Source organism: Coffea arabica, chromosome 1e (assembly GCF_036785885.1).
Source record: "Coffea arabica cultivar ET-39 chromosome 1e, Coffea Arabica ET-39 HiFi, whole genome shotgun sequence".
Classification (NCBI taxonomy): Eukaryota; Viridiplantae; Streptophyta; class Magnoliopsida; order Gentianales; family Rubiaceae; genus Coffea; species Coffea arabica.
Window position 1 is genome coordinate 45,661,127 of NC_092311.1, and position 20,569 is coordinate 45,681,695.

Consider the following 20,569-nt stretch of genomic DNA (forward strand, 5'->3'; position numbering starts at 1 on the left):
ATCGGTTAATCAGTGACCGGTTAATCTGTGAGATAGGATTGAGTGTACATGATAATTTAATCTTCTTCTACGTATAAAAAACAAAAAAGAATTAGATTAACAAATCAAATAATATAATATTTTTTCAAGTCAATAAGAGTATTTAATCTTACAATTCTAAAAATCTATCAACAACATAGAAAATCAAAACACATTAGATAATTTAAACACTGAATATTATAAACATTTGTTTTCGTTTTCTCTATTTCTTGAAAGCAATCAATTTTATTTTTTTCCAAATAAGGATGATAGGTTACTGCACAACCAAACATGTAAGTTTTAAACATTAAAAACAAAATATTTAGTAGAGTGATAGGGTTGATAGAATTTATGAGGAAAGAAAAGAAGTTTTGGAAAAAAAAAAAAAGAGAGAGAGAAGCAGAGTAAATGAAATTAGTGGCGACGCATGTAGAAAGTGAAAAAGGTAATTGGGAGTTAGAATTAGATAGATGAGTTTATAAGTTTTGAAAAATAAAATATATAATAGTTCTCATAACTCAAATTATTAGTAAATTAAATTGACTAAATAATTATGAGTTGGGGTTGGGGTTTGGATTTGGCTACTAGTTATCCTAACCCATCCCACATATCCTACACATTTGTGCCACATATGCAGATAGGTCCAAATAATAATGATTTTCAAAAATTAAGAACCATATTCTAATATAATTTTTTAAATAGATTCGAGTAACCTAATCATTTCAAGAATTGCAAGTTCATTACCCTATTTTTTATTTGGATTAATTCGATTTTCTTGATTATCTACTTTTTCTTCTATTCTTTTTGAACACCTGATGGACTATACATATATGCAATCAAATTCCTGTCTTTCTACCATGTTTACTGTACATGTCTTTCTACCGTCCAGCTGACATCGTGTTTGTTGTTAAAAAATCAGAGCCATTTCTTTCTGATAATTGACACATTTTTAAGCCCAACGGATACATGGCACCAAACAAGCCCCAAGATACAACAGTGCATTCTCAAAAAATGTTCTACTTGTTTTTCGAATTCCCCACTCAAGCTTGAAGCAAGGACTTGCCAAAAACCAAAATTTACAATTAACATTGCATAGCTTTGAAATAAAATAATTTACTTCACAAATTTCAATCACTTTTTTATCTTCCCAATTACCTTTTTATCTCACATACATCACATCACTAAAAGTGCTACAGTAATTATCTCAAATAAATCATCCAAATAAACTCCTATCCAAACAAACCCAATTTTTTTGCTTAAGCCAAGGGCATCATCAGTTCTCTCTCTTTCCTTTACTATTTCTTCTTTCTGCTATTTTCCTTCTTTTATTTAAGCTAGGGAAAACACCACTCTCCTGGCAGCAGGGCGGGGTTGGAGAAGGGCTGGGAAAACTTAAACCAAAAAAATCTAACCTAATGAATATTTCAATCAATCAAAAATACATGGATGAGATATCTGATGGATGCTATTATTGCACTCCACTCCATTTTGCCCAATCTACAAACTGCATTCCACCATAGATGTTGTTAGCAAATCGCACACCAACTGTGAAGGCCATCGCAACAGGTGGGACTCGATTTGCTACAGGCGATGCTTCGACCAATCGCTCCAAGCCATTAATAATCTGATAACGAGTATTGGAGGAGACTGCTAGGAAAACACCTGGCAACAAATGAGAATAATGAATAACACCAAATGAATGAGGACAGGCAACTCATGGCAGAAGTTCTCTTAAAAAATCTTCCAATTCAAGCCCCAAGCAACGCCTTGTCCAGAATACTGGTTAACAAGTTAAGACTAGTAGGTTCTTTTTTTCTGAAAGAAGATTGTTGGAGGCTTGAACTTTAGCCACATATCTCAAGGAATTTAACCAGAAGGAGAACACCAAGGTTCAAGCATAGGTCTTTCTTTTCATGTCCGTCAGCAACTTAAATCAAAGGCACATGAGATGGCAGAAATAAGAAATCCATCAGATTGTTATCAAACATGTGCTTCAATGACACAGGCAGAAGGAAGGAAAAATGACCAGCACCAGGGAAATGAAGAACAATGTACCCAATCAAGTTATTAAATTTCAGAAAAATTTGAAGAATAGCTCAAACCTATATGATTCGCAGACTACATCCAAATTTAAGGATCATAAGATCCTTTCATAGAATCGTATTCACTCAAACGTTCTTTTCCAAAAAAAAAAAATCACGCGGTTGATTTGACCGTGCAATTGGCACTTACCTTGTGCCTAAGAAATTGGAAGTCATATGTTCATCAGGCCATCAGGAAAAAATTAGAAGAGAGAAAAAGCAAAAAAGAAAAGAACATAGATAAGTCAGAGAGAGAGTCCAAGTCTTTAAGGATTGAGTGCCTCAGAATCAAAGTATGCAACATGATAGTAAAAGGTAGTGAAGCTTTAAATGCATAATGGCACCTCTCTCTGAAGCAACAAAATCAGATAGTACACACAGTGGCAGCAATAGAAAGGATAGGTTGAGTAGTATCAAGTAAAATACCCCAGAGAGCTGCACTCTTTACTAAAGGGGGAACTGGAATATCCTCTTCTGACTTCTTGATGTTCCTGAAAGATAAAAAGAAGCACAGTATAGATCTGGGGCCATTTAAGAATGTGCACTGCCAAATTTTCTGGACATCTCCACTCAAATTTCATCAGAATGACATATAGTCCATTAATGCTTATCCGAACAAGAAAAATGTGAAAGAATAGACTGAATAATTGGGCCACAGTGAGGTAAGTAATACTATCTTGAGTTCCTCATTTTGTGTGCTTAATTGAAGGGATTTATGGGGCCAATGTGAAGGTTAATATGAATAATGGCTCTCTCAATACAGTGGAGAAAGCAAAACTTTAATTCTTTCAAGTGTGCTGAATATGATGAACTTACTTTTCTAAAAGGTTGATTTAGGAAAATAATGGATAATTTGAACAATTTGTTCCATCATCAAAATTGCTGCTTTCAACTTATTATATTATTCAAAATCCACTTTCTAAGAGCAAGTGATTAAAAAATTTAATCTCTTGTTTAGTTTCACTTCCATTTTTCAATGCAAAGATTACTTTTTAAAAACTGCATACACCAGTGAAATGATAATTAGAGATGTGAATCATATTTTTTGTTATTTCATGCTTTCAGTCCAGAGCTTTATAGCGAGTTTAAGAAAAGATAATTACTTTAATTCAATACCCAAGAGAACAACATACAATAAGAATTATTCTCGTTCCAAAAGCCTAGAAACTATTTCATAGTCCAATAGCAAGTAATAGCATGAAGTTATCTAAAAAGACATACACCTTTTAGCAGTCATAATCAAATTTGCTATGCCTTGACCGATAAGCCCACAGCCAAATCCAACTGCAGCATATAATACACCCTGGATCGAGCATAAGTTAGGTGGTCAACAAGAGAAATATTCAACAAGGATCCGACAGAAAGTAGCATAAAAAATCACAGATGAACTGGGAAAGCAAGATGTTAACATTGGAACAAGAATGCATGCCATTAACAGAAAAAAGAGGATCAGGGAAAGCTTTTAACTAAATAAAATGAGATGATAGGGGACATATGCTCCCTTCAAGACTTCAAGCCTGGTAACCAAATATAGTAATTGTCACCCGGTGTATCTACAAAATGTATTACCTTGTAAAAGTATGTAGCGATTCGTTGCCGGACTGAAAATTTGCATCCTGGCCTTTCAGCTTCAAAAACACTAGAACCAAAATATTCACAATTAAACACCTAAATAGTCAGTTGTAACAGCAAACAAGATGCACGCAATTCTGCTAGCCCAATAAACACCAGAAGTATAAGACTAAAAAGGGGCATGGGATTGAGGTATTCACAGGACACTCAAGTATTAACTAATTAATCTTATATTAGGCACAAACCCTGTCAAAATTGGGATAGTAGCAATTAAATACAATCAGCTGATAGTTTGCAATATTTAATGGTATTCAGTACAACATGGGGTAATGCATGCTTTAAAAGGAGAAAAATCTTTAGTCCTAATACATGGAGTAACTCTGAAACTGAGTTATATCTCTAACGCGCAGACTAGTAATTGAGGCTATAAATCCTAATTGTGCAACAGAAGTAGCTGGAATTATTTATATAAGAGCATCACCTAATGATCGGTTGATTGCCTAAATCAACAACCTTTGAGGTTTTGACCAACACCAGCAAAATTTTTTCCTGTATAATTTTGCTGGTCATGACATATGTTGGGTAATCAAAGACACTCAGTTGCTAGTTTTACTTTACAGCTTTGCAATCTTTAAAATGCATTCCAATCTGGAAGAATAGGAAGCAATTTATTCAAATCTTATACACCTGACTTGACTTTAAGGTTTCTATATGTGAATCTCTAACTTTCAAGTCACAACAGATGTTTTCTTTTGAAGTGCAATATTTTATCATCAACTGCTTCCTACCACCAGATTGCTGGTTTTCAACAGCCCCTTGATCAGCTTCAATGGCAATATCTATGTTATGATAAAGTCAACCACACAGGGGGTCATCACTATCAACTGTTAAAAGATGAAGGAGAACAAATGACAGTAACATTAAGATCCTATAAGCTATTATACCTGCTTGGGAGAGAAGCAGTGGCAAGTTGTAGTCGCCCTAAAAAGCCACTCGAAACAGATCTCTTCCCAATACGAGCATAAGGTGCCAGCATGCCAACCAGAGCAATGTCAACTACCACCCCAACCAAAACATCTGCAGCATACAATTCGAACTCGGCCCAAAAATCCTTACCCCTCTTCTGAACTTCCGCAAATGTTGCACAACAAGTATCAATGACCACCTAAAATACAAGACATCCAGTTACTTATGACAGCCCAACAGAAAATACATTAACAAAAGTTGGATAACTTGTTGAAACTAAACTGGAAAGTTCACCACAAAAGTCCAGTCTACAAGGTTGAAAGCTACAAACTCGATTTCAACCTCATCCATGAAATTATTCTTTAGTTTGTGCATTTTTCTGCCATGCAACTTCACAGGTTCAAAGAATACAGGAAAACAGACATAATGCATCACTCTAATGTCAATGTTGTCACTTCAGGTTCCATTTGGTATTTGTGTCAAGCATTTCATGCATCCACAAGAAAAGCAAGCCCTGACAAACTCCAAAAAACAGCCGAAACAGCTAAACGAGTATCCCTAAACCATTCCGTATGGGCCAAAATGAGCAATTGTCCTTGATTAACGATTAGAATAAAAACACACATCCCACAGGCATAACTGCCATAGCTAAGCTCAAAGAATAATCCTTTTTGGCAAGCAATACATGTTCCCATACATAATAATTCAACATTATAACCCAGTTCAAAGTCTTTAACTAACCTCTGTCCCAACTTTAAACAAAAACGCTGGATCAGCAAGCATTCGATTCCTGAGCATAGAGCAGTACCTCATCAAGAATCCCAACGGCCAAACTGACCCCTGCATTATGAATTCAATCCAGAAACACTCCAATTAACAATCCATCGACCAACAGTATCAAGATGGCAATAGCAACAAATCCATGACCAGGGGAAAAAATTTAAACATCATAAGCAGGCATTTCCACCTGTAAACCCAAATAACGGCTAAGAATCAAGCTCCGAATCCCAGTAGTCTCGGCAGCTTCTAACATATCAGAAGGCAGAGTCGCCCCTCGTTTTTCAGCTTCTCTCATCACTTCTTCAAACTTCAAAAGAGGCCCGAATTCTTTTTCATCAAAATCACCTTCTTCTTCTTCATCTCCGCCCCCGCCCCCGCCCCCGCCACCTCCACCGCCAGACGGCAATCGCCCATTGCCGCCATCTCCTCCACTTCCATTATCAATTCTGGGTTCCTCTATAACCTCCTCGAGAGCACTCGTTTTCGCAATAAAATCCGATTCGCTACATTTGAGCTGAAACACTTGGCAACTGTTACTCCTATTATTTTCCCTGAAACTACCATCATTTCTGATTGAAAAGCTGGAAAAGGTCGAGTTTTTGGAAGAACCCAAAAGCCTGAACTGGAAGTCAACACTCTGGGCAGCGAATTGGTTGCTTTCATTTGGCGAAATTGACAGGTTTTTCAATGCCAAGCTCAAGCTCTGGGAAGAAATAGCCATACTTGTCAATGTAAAGCTATTACCAAAAATACAAAAGTTCTATACCTGTTTCCTTTTTGGCTGTCAACACTTAAATCAGTTATCAATGAATTATCAAGAAAAAATCCAGCACGAAAGCGTTGGGCCTTTTGGCCTTTGGGTGAAGTATCAAGAATCCGGTTCCGTATAGGTTGTAACTCGTAAGATCCCACATAGTAGGGTTTATGGCACACTGTTGTTAGAGTGGCAGCTTTATTTGTAGGACTATTTATATTTAGACACCTGGAATTTTGTCATTTTGTAATTATGCCCCTTAGAATGTTACAAAGTTTCAGTATACAGTCCCTGGCCGTCGGCCAACTACCAAATGTCAAATGGGCAAACAAAGCATGAAAAGTGGGAAATTTTGGCTCGAGTTATTTTTATTTTATTTTATTTTTTATGTAGAACGTATTATTATTATTATTTTTCCATCATGCAACAGGCAATTCAAGAAAAAAGATATATAAATTCAAGGGCACTACTTTTCTTCCCTAATTTTATAACCTCACTCGTACTCTATTAATAATCATAGAAACAGCTTTAATGAACAATTTATGCCTAATTGTTATAGTAATTGAGATTGATTTTTCAAACAATTTTCAATAAGTTACACGAGTAGAGTTAGCCTTTTTTACTTTGTTGATAAACATGCATAATATGAGTATTATTATACACCATATATCTCGTACAATTGAAACTGAAGCCCAGTTTGTCAAGTAAATTTTTTGGGTATTTGTCTAAAACCTTGCTGTAACTTACTGTAGAAGTTGTAGAAAAAATTTTAAAATGTGTAAATTTTTGAATATTTTGAAATGTATAGTTTAAAAATTTTGAGAAGTTTTTTGAGATTGCTAAAACTAAAAGTTGTTAAAAAACTTGTGACAGACAAACTTGGCTAAAAACTTGCTTGCCAAACAAGGACTGAAAATCGTTCCGAACCCCATCTCTCCTTTTCCTCCTTCCCTGTTCTCATAAATGCTTCCTACTTCCAAACCCCTAACAATACACACAGAATCTTTTTTTTACAAAGAAGAGGAGAACAATATATAGAGTCTTGTTTTCAACTTATTCTTGTTGTATTACTCCAATGTCAGAATATTATAACTATTAATGTAAATTAGCCTCCATAAGCATAAGCAGCAACTGCAATATCAGGACACATTTTGCATTCATCCTAATTGTGTTCATAGAGGGACATGCTCAGAAGTCACAGCATTGCATCAGAACTTGTTTGATCCCCGTCCTTAGCATTGTCAGTTCCTAATATAAACATCTCCAGAAGCATTTTGCCTCTCCGATTTTCGCCTCAAAGCTTAGACAGCATAACTAAGATAAACAAGCAAGAAAAGCCTTTGAATTTTCATCTTTCTCGGTGCCTGAAGCAACTTTACCATGTGATTGCTGATAAAACTTACCGTGGTGCTATACATTAGCGAAACAAAGAGAACAAAAGCATACACAGCAACATCGACTAATTTGCTAGGCATGCGAGTTGGATGTAAACCAAGAATTTACATGGGTTAAGCAGCTTGACTATTTACTTTTTTAATCTGAAAATTTCATGAGATGAACATGTCACTAGATTGTTACTACATTTCAGACATAGGGATCAATTGACTTGGACAGAGTTTCTGTCCAAATCAACCAAAATTTCACCTGCTTACAAAATCACATCCTATCAAATGGAGCTGTACATGTATGAACCCAAAAGAATCTGAAAACTATAAATGATATACCTCCTTTTTTCCCTCTCTAGAGTCGACTTAATGTATTTACTCGCCTATACTAATGTTGAGAACGGAATGTCAGCCAAACTTTTTGAGAACGAATACTAATTTGTCTTCAAATTATCCTTCCTTCCTTTTCCAAGAAAATTGCATTATATTTCACCAAATCAGTACCTCCTTCAAGCCTTCAAAAGTCAAAGAACATCTTGACAGCGAATGACTTGGCACCTCAATATACACATTATATCATGAGAAACGAGCTCAGACCCAACCTTCCAGGGTTACTATCAGGGTATCTAAGAAGACTTGGTAATGTCACGATTTTTCAAAACAAAGAGAAACTTTTGCGGTGTCTTGACTGAAGGGAAAGTCTTCCATGCTCACCTGATGCCCTAGGAGTAGGCGCTGTACTTTCAACAACATCTGTTTGAGCTTCTGAAGACTGGGGAAGCAGATTGCATCCCATCCTCCTTGCAATGAAACGAGGAGAACTGATAGAGCTGTATGACTTTGCCACCCTTTTCATCTCTTGCTTTATTTTAGTGAATTCTTCTTCAAGCTCTCCAACTCTAGATCTCATCCTTTCCATGTCTACTTTTAATACCTGGTTCTCACGAGCAACTGTCATCCACCCATCTCTCTGGAGAATCTGACCCGCCATGTCACTCGGGACAGTCATTGGAACAGGAGGAGCAGTTTCAGCATCCAAGACATGGAGGCAGCCGGCAAGAGCTGCCCTCAGCTGCAACTGCTCAAAGAACAGCACTTGAAGAACAACTCTGAGTGGCAACCTTTCATTTTGAGATGCATGAGCACAAGCATCAATGGACAGCTTCCGAAAGTCAATAATGTTGCATAGCTGTTCCTTATCTTTCTCAGGAAGCCAAGGGTGTTCCTGTACAAGTTCATGAGAATGTTCTACATTAGGATAATAAGAGGCTTTGTTGGTCACCTTTGTAGGAGTATAAATAGCAGGTACACAGAAAACTGCGTGTATCTGTGTTGAAGCATGTTATACGCATGTGTAGCCAAGACGCACTGCATATATCAAGTGAAGGCTAAAACATAACACAAAATCACAAGGGAACTGTTACAAACTAGACATATTCATAAATGTCCCCAATTGGAGATCACGAGTTTAAGAAAAATAAACAGTCTCTTTGCAATGAAATCAAACAAAAGCTGAAACAATTAACTAAAATAACATTTTCTGGTCTTTTGAAGAAAATTACAACTGCTTCAGAAATAAGAACTGAATTATAAGGAAGCCTCTAGCAATTTAAGATGTGCTGTAATCAGAAAGCTGAAGAGGAAATAATGATACGAACTAAGAAAAATCATTTTCTAGAGCCCAATTTTCCAAGAACAAGAACATGACTTGTTCACATCATTTGGGGAGCTTCTTTGACTATAGACAGCACTTTAATTCAGTTGACTGCAAATACTTCGAACATAAAAATTACTTTAATATGAGAGAACCTGTCAGCCAAACTGTCGTCCATCGCACTTTCATTTCCTTTTTCTTTTCCTAAGCAAAACTCAGCTTCATCTGGATCATAAAGGTCCTAAAGGACTGAATTAAGTTGATTGCTGTGTATCAAATGCAAAAGGATTTTGCAAGTAATTTATACACAAGTCATGCAGTACCACAGAAAGTCAGAAACACATCATTATGCAGAACTCCTAACATAAAGGAGAAAAAGGAAACTGCTTTGGAGTTGCACGACATTCCATTAATAAAACTAAGTTACCAGCAATTAATTCACAAATTTTACGTGACACACAAGTTGATAAGCAGCAGTGAACTTATTGTTACCTTTAAGTAAATATCCAGCGCTCGGTACAATCCATCATGCAAAGATCTTGAAGATTCTGGCAAGGCTTCTGCAAGCAAACGCATTTTGTTGGGTTTCAGGTTCACATCAGAAGCAACCTCAGCAATGTATCCATCTACCAACTTTGCCACTCTCTTCAATGGTCCTGATGATGGAGATGTTTCTAGATCAAAAGATGATGGGGATAGAGAAGTTAGCCTCGATTCAGAAGACATAAAATGATGAATCATTCGCTCTACACAATCAGTATTGTATAATGTATCAGAGTCTGAGTAACATGGTATCAGTAGACCATCTAGAGTAGCTTGATCCAGTTGCACCCCTATTCTTCTCTCTAAAGAGTCCTGACATGTATGATTGACACCCAATATCAATGCTACTCGTAGAAGCCCTAACAGAAATCGGCAAAACAATGTCCCCTTTTTTTCAGGGAGCAGCTTTGTAACACTTTCTAAAAGAACCTTTTGGTCAACGGCAGCTGGAGTCATGCTGAAACTTGCAACAGTTCTGGGTTTACCACTCTGTCCACCCTGCCATCTGCCCAAACCAGGAAGGTACTTTCTGCAGTAGTGCATTATAGCACCTGCTAAATTTTCTGGTTTTATACCTTTTCCTTCCATTGTATGAATCAACCTCTCAAACAAATGCACACTCAGATATGAAATGTCTTCATACCACCAGTCTGATTCCATGGTACTTTGGATCTTTGCACCTGTATTGATTCCATTCCATAGAATGCTACCCCCAGGGCTCTGTAAACTACCATACATCAACATAGGCCATCCAAAGAGACTAGGATCTGTACAAACCATCACAGAGACAGCATTTAAACATCTACTGACAATTTGCAGCTTGTCTGCTCTTGAAATTACTGGTTCACAACTTTGGAGAGCCAAAAGGCAATCCTTCCAGTTCTTTAAAACATTATTGTGGAAGAAACCTTCTGACTTTGACAATAAGTTATCTTCTCCATGCTCGTCTGTCATTTCAAGGTAGTCCGCTGCACAATATACCATTACTATGTTTCTTGCTGTAAATTCCACCCGCCCACCATAACAGAATTTTATTATGACCAAAAATGTCTCACTGCCACCAGGGAAGTCTTCAAAAGTTGTGATGAAATTCCCATCAGTGGATTCTTCAGATTCTTCGATTATGTTGGAAATCCTCCCACATCTTGATACCAGTGGAAACTGGAGACAAAGAAAAGTTAATATTATCCTCATGATTAAGAAAACTACAAAAAAAAAAAAAAAGCAAAGAAAATGAGGATTAAAAGAGAAGAAAAAAGCAATTCCAAGGAAAAAGTCAAAGAAATCCCACACAACTCAAATTAGTACTGACCCCTCCCCTCAAGCCACAGAAGAGGAAAACAGTTGTGCATTAAGCAAGAAGAAGGCGAAATTTAAATTTAAAAAAAAATTATTAAAATTCTAAAACCACTTAAGAACCTAATGAACAGAGGTGCTAAAACACAAAGAAATGAGCTATTAAAAAAAAAAACAGTGTACTGATTTATAGAGAGATCGCAGTCATTTCAAACAAGACAACATCCTTGGAGTCCTCACAAATTGTTTTAGAGAAGAAACACTTTTGTTGCTAAAAGGCGGGACATTGGAACTTCATACATGTAACAAACAAAATGTCAGAAAGAGATTCATAGTAATTGCAAAATTGCAAAATAATCAACTGACAGTCACGTTCTAAAAGCAATGGACATGCAAAAGCAGACATTTATCAATATGATTAAACACCTAGGGAATTGGAAAGGTCAATATGCTTTGATGTGAGAAGTTTAACACAGTACAAGATCATTGCCTTCGACCTACTCAGATACAAATGGCACTACATCAGTAACCAACTCAAGATGAACAACAGAAAAAGTACCACCAAAAGAACAACAAAATACAAAAATAGATCTCATATATTTCCAGATGCACAAAGAATAAGAAATACCTTGTGAAGATGGAAGTTAACACCATCTACCACCACAGTTATGTCACTTGGTAGAGTTGCATTATAGAACCTGTGAAGTTCATTATAAATCAAAATCGATTTAATTTGATTTAAAGCTCATGTACCAGGTAAGTGTGTGTAACGTATGTAAAGTCAAAACATGTTCGGCATCCTACTACATGTCAGGGAATGAAGAATGACGATTAAACTCAAGTTCCAACTTCAATAAGAGAGATAGCAATTGTTTTTGCTCATAATCATGCCTCCTTCACATTCCTCACTCTGACACCAATTCGTGTACAGGCAGTTCAATAAATTCAAATCTTATTCTGAACTATAAACCATATTTGCGACAGGTAACTGAACTGAACAAGGACAGTCAGGATATTTACCCAAGGACAATCAGGCTATAAGAGCCACAACTGAATTCCTATTCCTTGATCCCAATCATGCGTAATAATGGAGGCACTGCAAATATAACAAGTTCCACAATTCACCACAATCTATATCTACTATATTTGGATGCCAAAGGCTAATTCTATAGTGTTAAAGAACATGATGATTATTGACAGGATCAAAGCAAATAACTTGAACAAGTCCCGGAGCTGATGCCTTCACATATGATTTTTTATCAAGAATCTAACATAAATAAGCAATTAAGTAATAGACAGAAGCATACCAGTCATTGCCTTCACGGCGGAAACCAGTAACTTTTGCTGCAGGAGCCATATCAATGCCCCCCCTGAGGACTCAACAGACCTTCTCCTCTATAAGAACAATTAGTCAATCAGTTCAGTCCAATTTAACTCTCTTCCTCTGTTTTTCGCTCTCTTTTGAATTGAATAAGAAGCATCAGAGGACCAGATAAGTCCTATCACCAGATTAAATTAAATAAACCCCATCCTAAAGAATAAAGTCAGGGCAGGCCACCAACCATAGCAACCACAAGAACAGAGTCAAAATGAGTCAAACCCAAATCACCCCTCCAAAATTAAGTAAATTCTGAGCACAAATCAATCAAAGTAATCATTTTTACGTTCAGGGTTCTCTCTTTCCCTTTCTCGCACCACTTTACAGCTAAGCCACTGAGTCCCCAGTAATTCTTGCACACAAAAAGACTAGCTCACTGCTCTTGATATCCCCTACAAGACACAAGACAGCAACAGCATGGTCCATACTCCACACGTTACTTTAATACACTCCCAAAAAAAACATACATATAGAGAACCCACAAGCCAAGACACGCAACCGGCGGAGAAAAGCATCGTTTTCACAAATTTTCGAGCTTTATCCCACGGCCCATTGCTATAACTTCGGGTTTGACCCCTTCAGATAATCTAATTTTGAGAGAATTTAGGCCGGCAGAGGATTAAAAGAGGGACAAGGGGACATGACAAATGATATGAGAGAGGAAGCGGAGAGGTGGGGGAATAGTAGAATAATAATAAGCGTGTGTGGAGTTGGGTCACGCTTTTTGTCGAACAGATGGTCGGAAGGAAAAACAGGGAAAGCGTTCGAGGGAATATCGAGGTGAATCCAACGAGCGGTGCGGGCTTGTGTCCTGTGGGTGGTGGAATTACTAATGAGATTGTCTGATAATTGATGCCTACGTGGTGGTGTTATTATTTCATGGATTTTTTCTGATTGGGACATTGTTGTGATTGGTATAATTGTGGTCTTTTTTTTCTTTTCTTTTCTTTTCTTTTCGGGAGTGATTGTGGCTTTGTTGGTGGCCACCCCCACGTGAAATGGTGCTAAATTAGTAAATTGTGTGTTGGCATGAGAAATTCTTTGGGTTAGCTTTGCTTTCTTTTGAAGGCAGTGTAAAGCAAAATTTTGTGATTAGAAGATGCTCAAGTGCTTCGTTATGTTCTATCATGTGCAATTCGACAGTAAAGAATGAGTACTATGAAGTCTGTCATTATATTCAATTCATCTGTCTGTAGTTAGATGGTAAAGATTGAGAATTCTGATTATGCTTTCTAGTTGGCCTTGTTTGGATTAGGGTTTTCTGTAGAAAAGTTTTTATATTTTTCGTGAACATATTTTTCAATCACCTATTCTATTAGACATATTTTCGTGAATACATTTTCGATCACCTTTTTATCTCACATTCATCAAATCGTTACAATTTATTTTTTTACAAAAACTCATAAAAATAGCAAGCGAGGCGGATTTGAATACTTCTACAATTGGAAAAGTAAATTAGTGTCAATTGTCTTAAACATAAGCAAAAAGTTACAGATATAAATGCTCAATACTTACTTTTATCAAAAGCCATTTAGTATGGGATTTGTCTCGATGGACATTTGTTAGGATAGAATTCAAGTATTACTTCACCAAAAGCTTGCAAAGATAGATTTCAAGTGTTAATTTCTTGAAAAAATAAAATTACATAAGATAAGTATTTAAATGTAAGAGGTCAATAAATGTGAATGTATATGTATGTTTTGTATGTATACTATCTTGAAAACTTTTCATTCATTGCCATTCCGTAGTTATAGTTAACTAGTCAAAGACAAAATTAGAAAGAAAGATGAAAAGCAGGAGAGGGAGACTCGAACAAGGCACCTAAATGGATCATGAATATGAAATGAAGAGGCCATGAAACAACAATTAATGGTGGAGAGTTGCATTCCAATCCATTTTAGAAAAAGATTAAACTTTTATATACTGATTATGTAATACAATTCATTTTAAAAAAGATATGTATATATTATGCATAAAAAAAAACTATGTATACATTAGTGGGGTTGGGTACGTGCACATATACAAAACATAAATTTCAAATTAAAATTAAAACTAATTGTCATATTTTTCAAGTTCAATAATATATACACTATCGGTATATTAAAAAAATAATTCTTTAATAAAAGTTACCGTACCTGCGCGAAAATCTTTGGCAAAAAGCAAAAGGTGACACTTTCCTTTAGTGAGAAAATAATGTGAAGAAGAGGCTAAACTGCAATTCGAAGTTATAAACCCTCATACTGGAAATACATCTTGATCATAGATTGTTGCCGTGAATTTCTATTCAAAGCAATTTTTTTTTTATTTTCATGTACTCGTATAGTATTTACAAGAGATTGTGAATTTATTAAACTCAATTGGATTTTCCATGTCCAACGGCTTATCACACTATAAAACTATGATTATAGATATGAAGAAACAACCAAAGCGCCTGTGGCCTAATGGATAAGGCGTCTGACTTCTAATCAGACGATTGTGGGTTCGAGTCCCACCAGGCGTGTCTTTGTATTTTTCGGGACTTTCATGGATGCGTTATCTAAAACTGGACCAAGATGTTTCAGGGCCTTTCGTGATAAAGTTGGTGGCATAGATCTGTGTTCTGTTTTATTTTTTGTGTTTTGTAATTTTACAGATTCTGTCCAACAGAAATATTCGATCGTGAATGAGGCGAAATGTTTATGTGATAACCCAGAGATACAGCATATATCTGACAAGTGGTAATCAAATTGGTAAAGCATGATTTAACATATGACAAGGAAAATTAGTAGCCATCTGATTTTAAATCAAGAGATACATGCTTTAGTTCTATGTGTGCGTGTATATATATATATATATATATATAGAGAGAGAGAGAGAGAGAGTTGCTTCCTAACACCTTCTTACTTAGGAGTACATTGCAGTAGCATGGATGGTTTTGGATCAAATTAAAAGCTCAGACCAAAATCCATGGCAAGCATTTTACATCTTTATGAAACTTAAAAAATCGATGGTGCCAACACTAAGTAGGCAACAATAGTTTGTCTAACGAACGATTGGTAGTGTAGCACAGAAATAGGCAAAACAAAAGGCCAAGTACTAACTAATTCCAATCGCCTTGAACCATCACATGCTTTTCAGTAGACTAGGTTTGAAGAACGGTAAAGCATCTTTTAATGCACAAAGCTTCTACCAAGGTCTTCTTAAGCCTTTAATCAAGTCAAGGCAAATAGCCTACATTATTTGTTGGCAATTCTTTAAGAGCATTTGCAAACGCGATGGTTATTACACTTATCATAAGCCTTGAGAGGTCATGAGCTGATAACAAAGACCCCAGCTAAAACCCAAACCTCAGCACTCATTCACCATGGTAATGGACCGTTTACTGCCGGTATATCATTTTAATGCTGAGAAGCATCTTCAATACCTTGACAAGTAAAACTGATCGCAAGCCTCTTCGTAAATAAGAAAAGGGCCAATAGTCACAAAAAGAATAATATATTAGGGAAATGAAGCCTGAAGAGGCAGAACAAAATGATACAACATGATCCCGTATAGTTGTGGTATGCATTAAGCAGCAGATGAGTGACCACAAATTACAAACAGTACATCTATCCTTCTATAGTTCTCCAAAGTGTCTTAGATAAAGCATCACAAGTCTTCCTACTAAAATCCCGCCCTTAAGACCAACATTGAGTTTCATGTTCCTTGTAACTGCACGCTATGGACTAGTAACACTTTGAAAGTGAAAAAATGTGGCCTATATGACAATGAACCATATAGATATACTCAACAGATCCGTAGAAAGAATTGCAAGACCTGCCAACAAGCAGCACTTGAGAAAGAACCACACTATACTGTTTCTTAACTTGCAACAGGCTTTGAAATTGCTTTTCTGATAGCCTCAGCGTATGTCCTGTGTTGATAGGTAAGGGTGGAATCAAGTAGATCCCAGAGAGATGTTTTGGGATTCCATCCTGGAAATCATCCAACAAACATTGACAATCAAATTCAGTGAATCCTCAGTGACAAGAAATTTAACAGAAGTACAGGAAAACAAGAAGTTCATACCCAGTTGTTTGTTGATTATAGTCATATCAGGAATTCTTTTATCACTATCATCATAACCTTCACCATAAAATTCTTTGGAGCTTACATCTATGGTAGCCGCTTCTAGTGGAGGCTCTCCACTAACCTTTGCATAAACCTGCCGAATGTGGGTAGAAGATGGTAAGGAATTCAAAATATAGACAAATCACAAAAACAAACACAAAATTAATGATAAAACACTCTATGACAAACATCATTCATATACCTCTGTCATCATTTCAGCTAGCTGCCTGACTGTAACTTCATTATTAGGATTACCCACATTGAAAATCTGACCATTTGCCCTAGCAGGATTTTCCTAAGCAAAAGTAAACCACTCAGATCCAAATTCAACAATAACATGTGTAACAAACCAAAATGACACCAAAGCCAACATACAATCATCAGATGAACAGCTTCAATTGCATCTTTAATGTAAACAAAGGTTCTCTGTGATTGGCCTCCATCAACAAGTTTTAGGGGCTCACGCCTCAATAGATTCTGAAGAAAAAGAAATGGTAGAATATGGTTAAGAGATAGGACAACCACAAAAAAATTACAGACTACCAACATGAAAACAAGAAATGAGACTAACATTACTAAAGCATGCCAGAACTCTTGGAACACCCTCACTGGGCCCATCAATTCCAGGTATGAAATCCATTCTAGGACCAATCCAGTTAAAGGGCCTAACAATGGTAAACTCAAGACCGTTTTCAGCACCCTCAGCTGCATTGCAAGGCCAAGTCAGAAATATCCAGTGCAGTATCTAATATTGAAAAGACAGATCAACAAAAAGGTAGCTCACCATAGATCAATCTCTCAATTAATTGCTTTGCGCATGCATAGGACCACCTCTGCTTCTCAATGGAACCAAAAATGCAAGGGGAGGTATCTTCCTTGAGAACATAATAAGCAGGATCCTATTTCATAAAGCAGAAAAGACTCAATGGATTTCCACCGCTTAAAATCTCGCTCTACCAAAGTGCCAAAATAGTAGTAATAGTAAAAAAACTGGGTTACTAAGTGCACCAAATATGAAACCTAAGACAAAATGTAGCAAGAAGAAATAGCTCATATTAATATTTTCAGCAACATGAAATAAACTAACCAAATTTTACCATACAGCACATTGGCGTGCTCTTAAACTAGTCTTCATTGGAGTCGATCAAAAGAAAAGAGCAGCAAGCCCCATCAAGATTCCAAAGTGATGTTGAAAAATTTTTTATTTTCAGTTTGATTATTGTGACAAAGCAGAACCAGAGACGAAACATACTTGGGGAAAGGGGGAGATTCTTTGAAAAACTTTACAAACAAGATGCGGTTTTCCATTTGGAACCACCTAGTACAAAAAAGATGACCCTATGCAACTCAAAAACATGTATGTTAGCACATGTATTAGAATTTTGAACAGAAAGTAAAATGCCAAGTACTAGTCAACATCAAGTTAAATTAAAAGGCAAACTATAAATTGCAATTTACATCATTTGTTATCTTATTTAAAGGTTCTTTGCCACTGTTATTAATAAAAATCGCTTCTATCAATGCCATTCATGCAGGAGCCAAAGTAGAAACAATAAAAATATGGAGAAGCAGAGTAAAGAAAAAATATCTTCCTATGTTTCGAGTTATAGTTGAAAGACTTCAGTTTTGGCCTCTTTGCCTAACTACCAATGTCAACAATGGTACAAACACGTAATCCCCTAGCTCAGACTGGAATAATTTCCCAGACACAACATGTATCTTCAAGATTCCCAAAAGATCAACTTAGCTTCTCAAAATTAAATGGAAGCCACAGAACAAAACCTCACTTAGATAACTTGCAGCACACAAATGGTAAATTCTGACCTCCACATGTTTTTCATTTACTGGTCAAATATATGGATATTTGATTTGTAACAAGTTTCCCTCTTCTGGAAACTATATAGAAGTCCCAGCCAAGCTAAGATCCAACTAAATCCATGAAATAACGGGCCTGATACACATGCACCCCTATCCATGCCATAACAAGAATTTTCACATTCCAACATTACTACTTATGAAAATTAAGGTTTCCACAGGGAAGTATGAAATCACTAAATAAAATCAAAAGAATCATCTATAGTTTAATGCTTTCAAAAATTTTATTTATCATAAGAGTAGCCAGCTCCATAAATGTGTCAAACGGCCTCCAAAAAAATCTCTAAATTTCGACACCTTTTCTCAGAGATTTGGATGATATACACAGTTAATAAACTTTACAATCCAAGACAGAGAATAAGATGCAGTTTTAAACAAAATAACCACATGATATTTTCTTCTTCTCAGGATTCCCTTTTGTGACTCAAAATTCCTAGACATATTTAATCCCATTTCATCCAACATATAAATGAGAGTTATCCATGATACTCACTAGTTTAGGACATCTAGTCAAACATCTGAAAAAGGTTTTGAAAGCATATCCTCACCTGTCGCAATTGGCTATCTTTGGGTAAAAAACTACCGATTGTTTTCCCATAAACTTCACAGGTAGAGAAGTGAATGAGACGCTTGCCATTTTCAGAGCAATACTTAACCTGCAGAACGCCACAAAATCCGCATTTTCAAGAGACGAAAGAAAAAGTCAAAAGCCATAGACCATTTTACAGTAACATCAACGTTCCCCAGCATGTGAACCAATGCTGCCTCAAAATAGCCAATTCAATCAGATTATTGCAACATCGCCCCAACCTTTCATCCCTCTTAATAAAGAACATAACTAGAAGTACCGATAAAACGCAAAGTTCATACCACTGGGAGAGCATCAATGAAGTTGCTGTAGATTGTATCGAGAGGTCGAGTATTGTAATCAGCTGGAGTACAGATCGCGGCAAGATTTATAGTCTACATGACAATAAATACCCAATAAGGAAAAGACAAAATAAAAAATCAGCAGAACAGTCAAATCCCATTTACCATTCCAGCATTTAATAATAGTATTTGACCCTATCTCAAGACTAAAGCCCCTATAAACAATTGCATATACTATTATAAATACAGAAGGCATATAAACCAACCTCGAGAAACAAATCTTTTCAGCCGCCAAGATTCAGATCTAACATCTATCATTCAGTATACTCGGAACAATAAATCAAGAAAATTACTGCAAAATTTTCCATAATATGCAATATAAAAAAGGAAAAAGAGCAGTTAAATGCATGCAAACAACCATATTTCCCCGTTTTCCCTCTTAAAAACAGGAAATAATCACGGAAAATCACTAGACAAAGAAAATTCAGAGGCATGATAGAAAACATGGGGAAATTGAAAATGCCAAGCACTGAAGAGAATAAAGAAATTTACAAGATCTGCCATCTTGATGAGGCCTTCAAGGCGGGAATCGTTCTTAATATTGAGGCGGTGGAATTGGATACGGCCGGCCCAGGGCAGCGACGCCGGCTCCAACAAATGCTTGATCTTATCGCTGTAGACATCCACGGCAAGGACTTTATGCTCCGTTTCCGACATCAATTTCTCGCAGAGGTGGGACCCAATGAATCCACCGGCGCCAATCATGCAAATTGTCATCGGCTTTATCGGATTCCCATCCAGATCTACTCTTCCTGCCATTTCGTCTTCCCGAAATCCTTGACCCTAGGTTTCGCTACTCTGTTCTAATAAATGCTACGGTGTAATTGGAGTGCGTGAGTGTGTGAAATTTGACGATGGATTAAAGGAGGTGGACGGAGGAGGAGAACGGTGGGGAAGCTGAGGGGCTGTATTTAAAGCAGAAAAAAGGAGGGAGGTGAGGGCAGAGGCTGTGAGAGAATATGGCCCTACTCGCGTTCAATTTGTATTATTATGGGCATGGGGAATTGGGATAGCTTCAACTCATCTGTACGCGCGGGAGCATTTCGAGTGGGGGATTATGATTACGCGCTCTGAGTCTGAGATCGCCGTGTGATGATGTAGAGCGATGTACTGGATATTTGGACTTTTCTGGGTTACGGTTTTGTTTGATTAGTGGTCATAATTGGTCTTAAATGGGTATGATTTCTTGATATGGTACTTGATTATGTTTCCAAAACATGTTTGGATAGTGTATTATTTGAAATATAT

General features: G+C 36.6%; 3 protein-coding genes and 1 non-coding gene across 7 annotated transcripts; 1 reads left to right on the forward strand and 3 right to left on the reverse strand.

Annotated features, from left to right (window-relative positions):
* Positions 1–1,130: 1,130 nt before the first annotated feature.
* Positions 1,131–6,352, reverse strand: LOC113695251 (protein RETICULATA-RELATED 1, chloroplastic). Its single transcript, XM_072057975.1, has 7 exons — positions 5,605–6,352; positions 5,379–5,477; positions 4,616–4,836; positions 3,669–3,738; positions 3,323–3,402; positions 2,526–2,590; positions 1,131–1,680 (listed from the first exon to the last, which is right to left on the reverse strand). Exons 1-7 carry the CDS (start codon positions 6,136–6,138, stop codon positions 1,487–1,489), a joined length of 1,263 nt encoding a protein of 420 aa, XP_071914076.1. The 5' UTR covers positions 6,139–6,352; the 3' UTR covers positions 1,131–1,486.
* Positions 6,353–7,675: 1,323 nt separating this feature from the next.
* LOC113706698 (BTB/POZ domain-containing protein At3g44820) lies at positions 7,676–13,436 on the reverse strand. 4 transcript variants are annotated; one of them, XM_072057970.1, is made up of 6 exons: positions 12,357–13,432; positions 12,070–12,145; positions 11,678–11,747; positions 9,703–10,914; positions 9,350–9,451; positions 7,676–8,781 (listed from the first exon to the last, which is right to left on the reverse strand). In XM_072057970.1, the coding sequence occupies exons 4-6, from the start codon at positions 10,735–10,737 to the stop codon at positions 8,212–8,214; spliced, it is 1,707 nt and encodes a 568-aa protein (XP_071914071.1). In that variant the 5' UTR covers positions 10,738–10,914; positions 11,678–11,747; positions 12,070–12,145; positions 12,357–13,432; the 3' UTR covers positions 7,676–8,211. The 4 variants fall into 4 exon arrangements, with proteins under 4 accessions (XP_071914071.1, XP_027084462.2, XP_071914068.1 ...); XM_027228661.2 differs by lacking the exon at positions 12,070–12,145 and having other exon boundaries at positions 9,366–9,451; positions 12,357–13,436; XM_072057967.1 differs by lacking the exon at positions 12,070–12,145 and having other exon boundaries at positions 12,357–13,433.
* Positions 13,437–14,854: 1,418 nt separating this feature from the next.
* On the forward strand, positions 14,855–14,927 carry TRNAR-UCU (transfer RNA arginine (anticodon UCU)). Its single transcript has one exon. It is a non-coding gene; the product is annotated as a tRNA-Arg (tRNA).
* A 955-nt stretch (positions 14,928–15,882) lies between these two features.
* Positions 15,883–20,272, reverse strand: LOC113706716 (UDP-D-apiose/UDP-D-xylose synthase 2). Its single transcript, XM_027228670.1, has 9 exons — positions 19,814–20,272; positions 19,262–19,354; positions 18,940–19,047; positions 17,301–17,415; positions 17,088–17,221; positions 16,892–16,993; positions 16,719–16,811; positions 16,475–16,610; positions 15,883–16,380 (listed from the first exon to the last, which is right to left on the reverse strand). Exons 1-9 carry the CDS (start codon positions 20,078–20,080, stop codon positions 16,268–16,270), a joined length of 1,161 nt encoding a protein of 386 aa, XP_027084471.1. The 5' UTR covers positions 20,081–20,272; the 3' UTR covers positions 15,883–16,267.
* Positions 20,273–20,569: the final 297 nt, after the last annotated feature.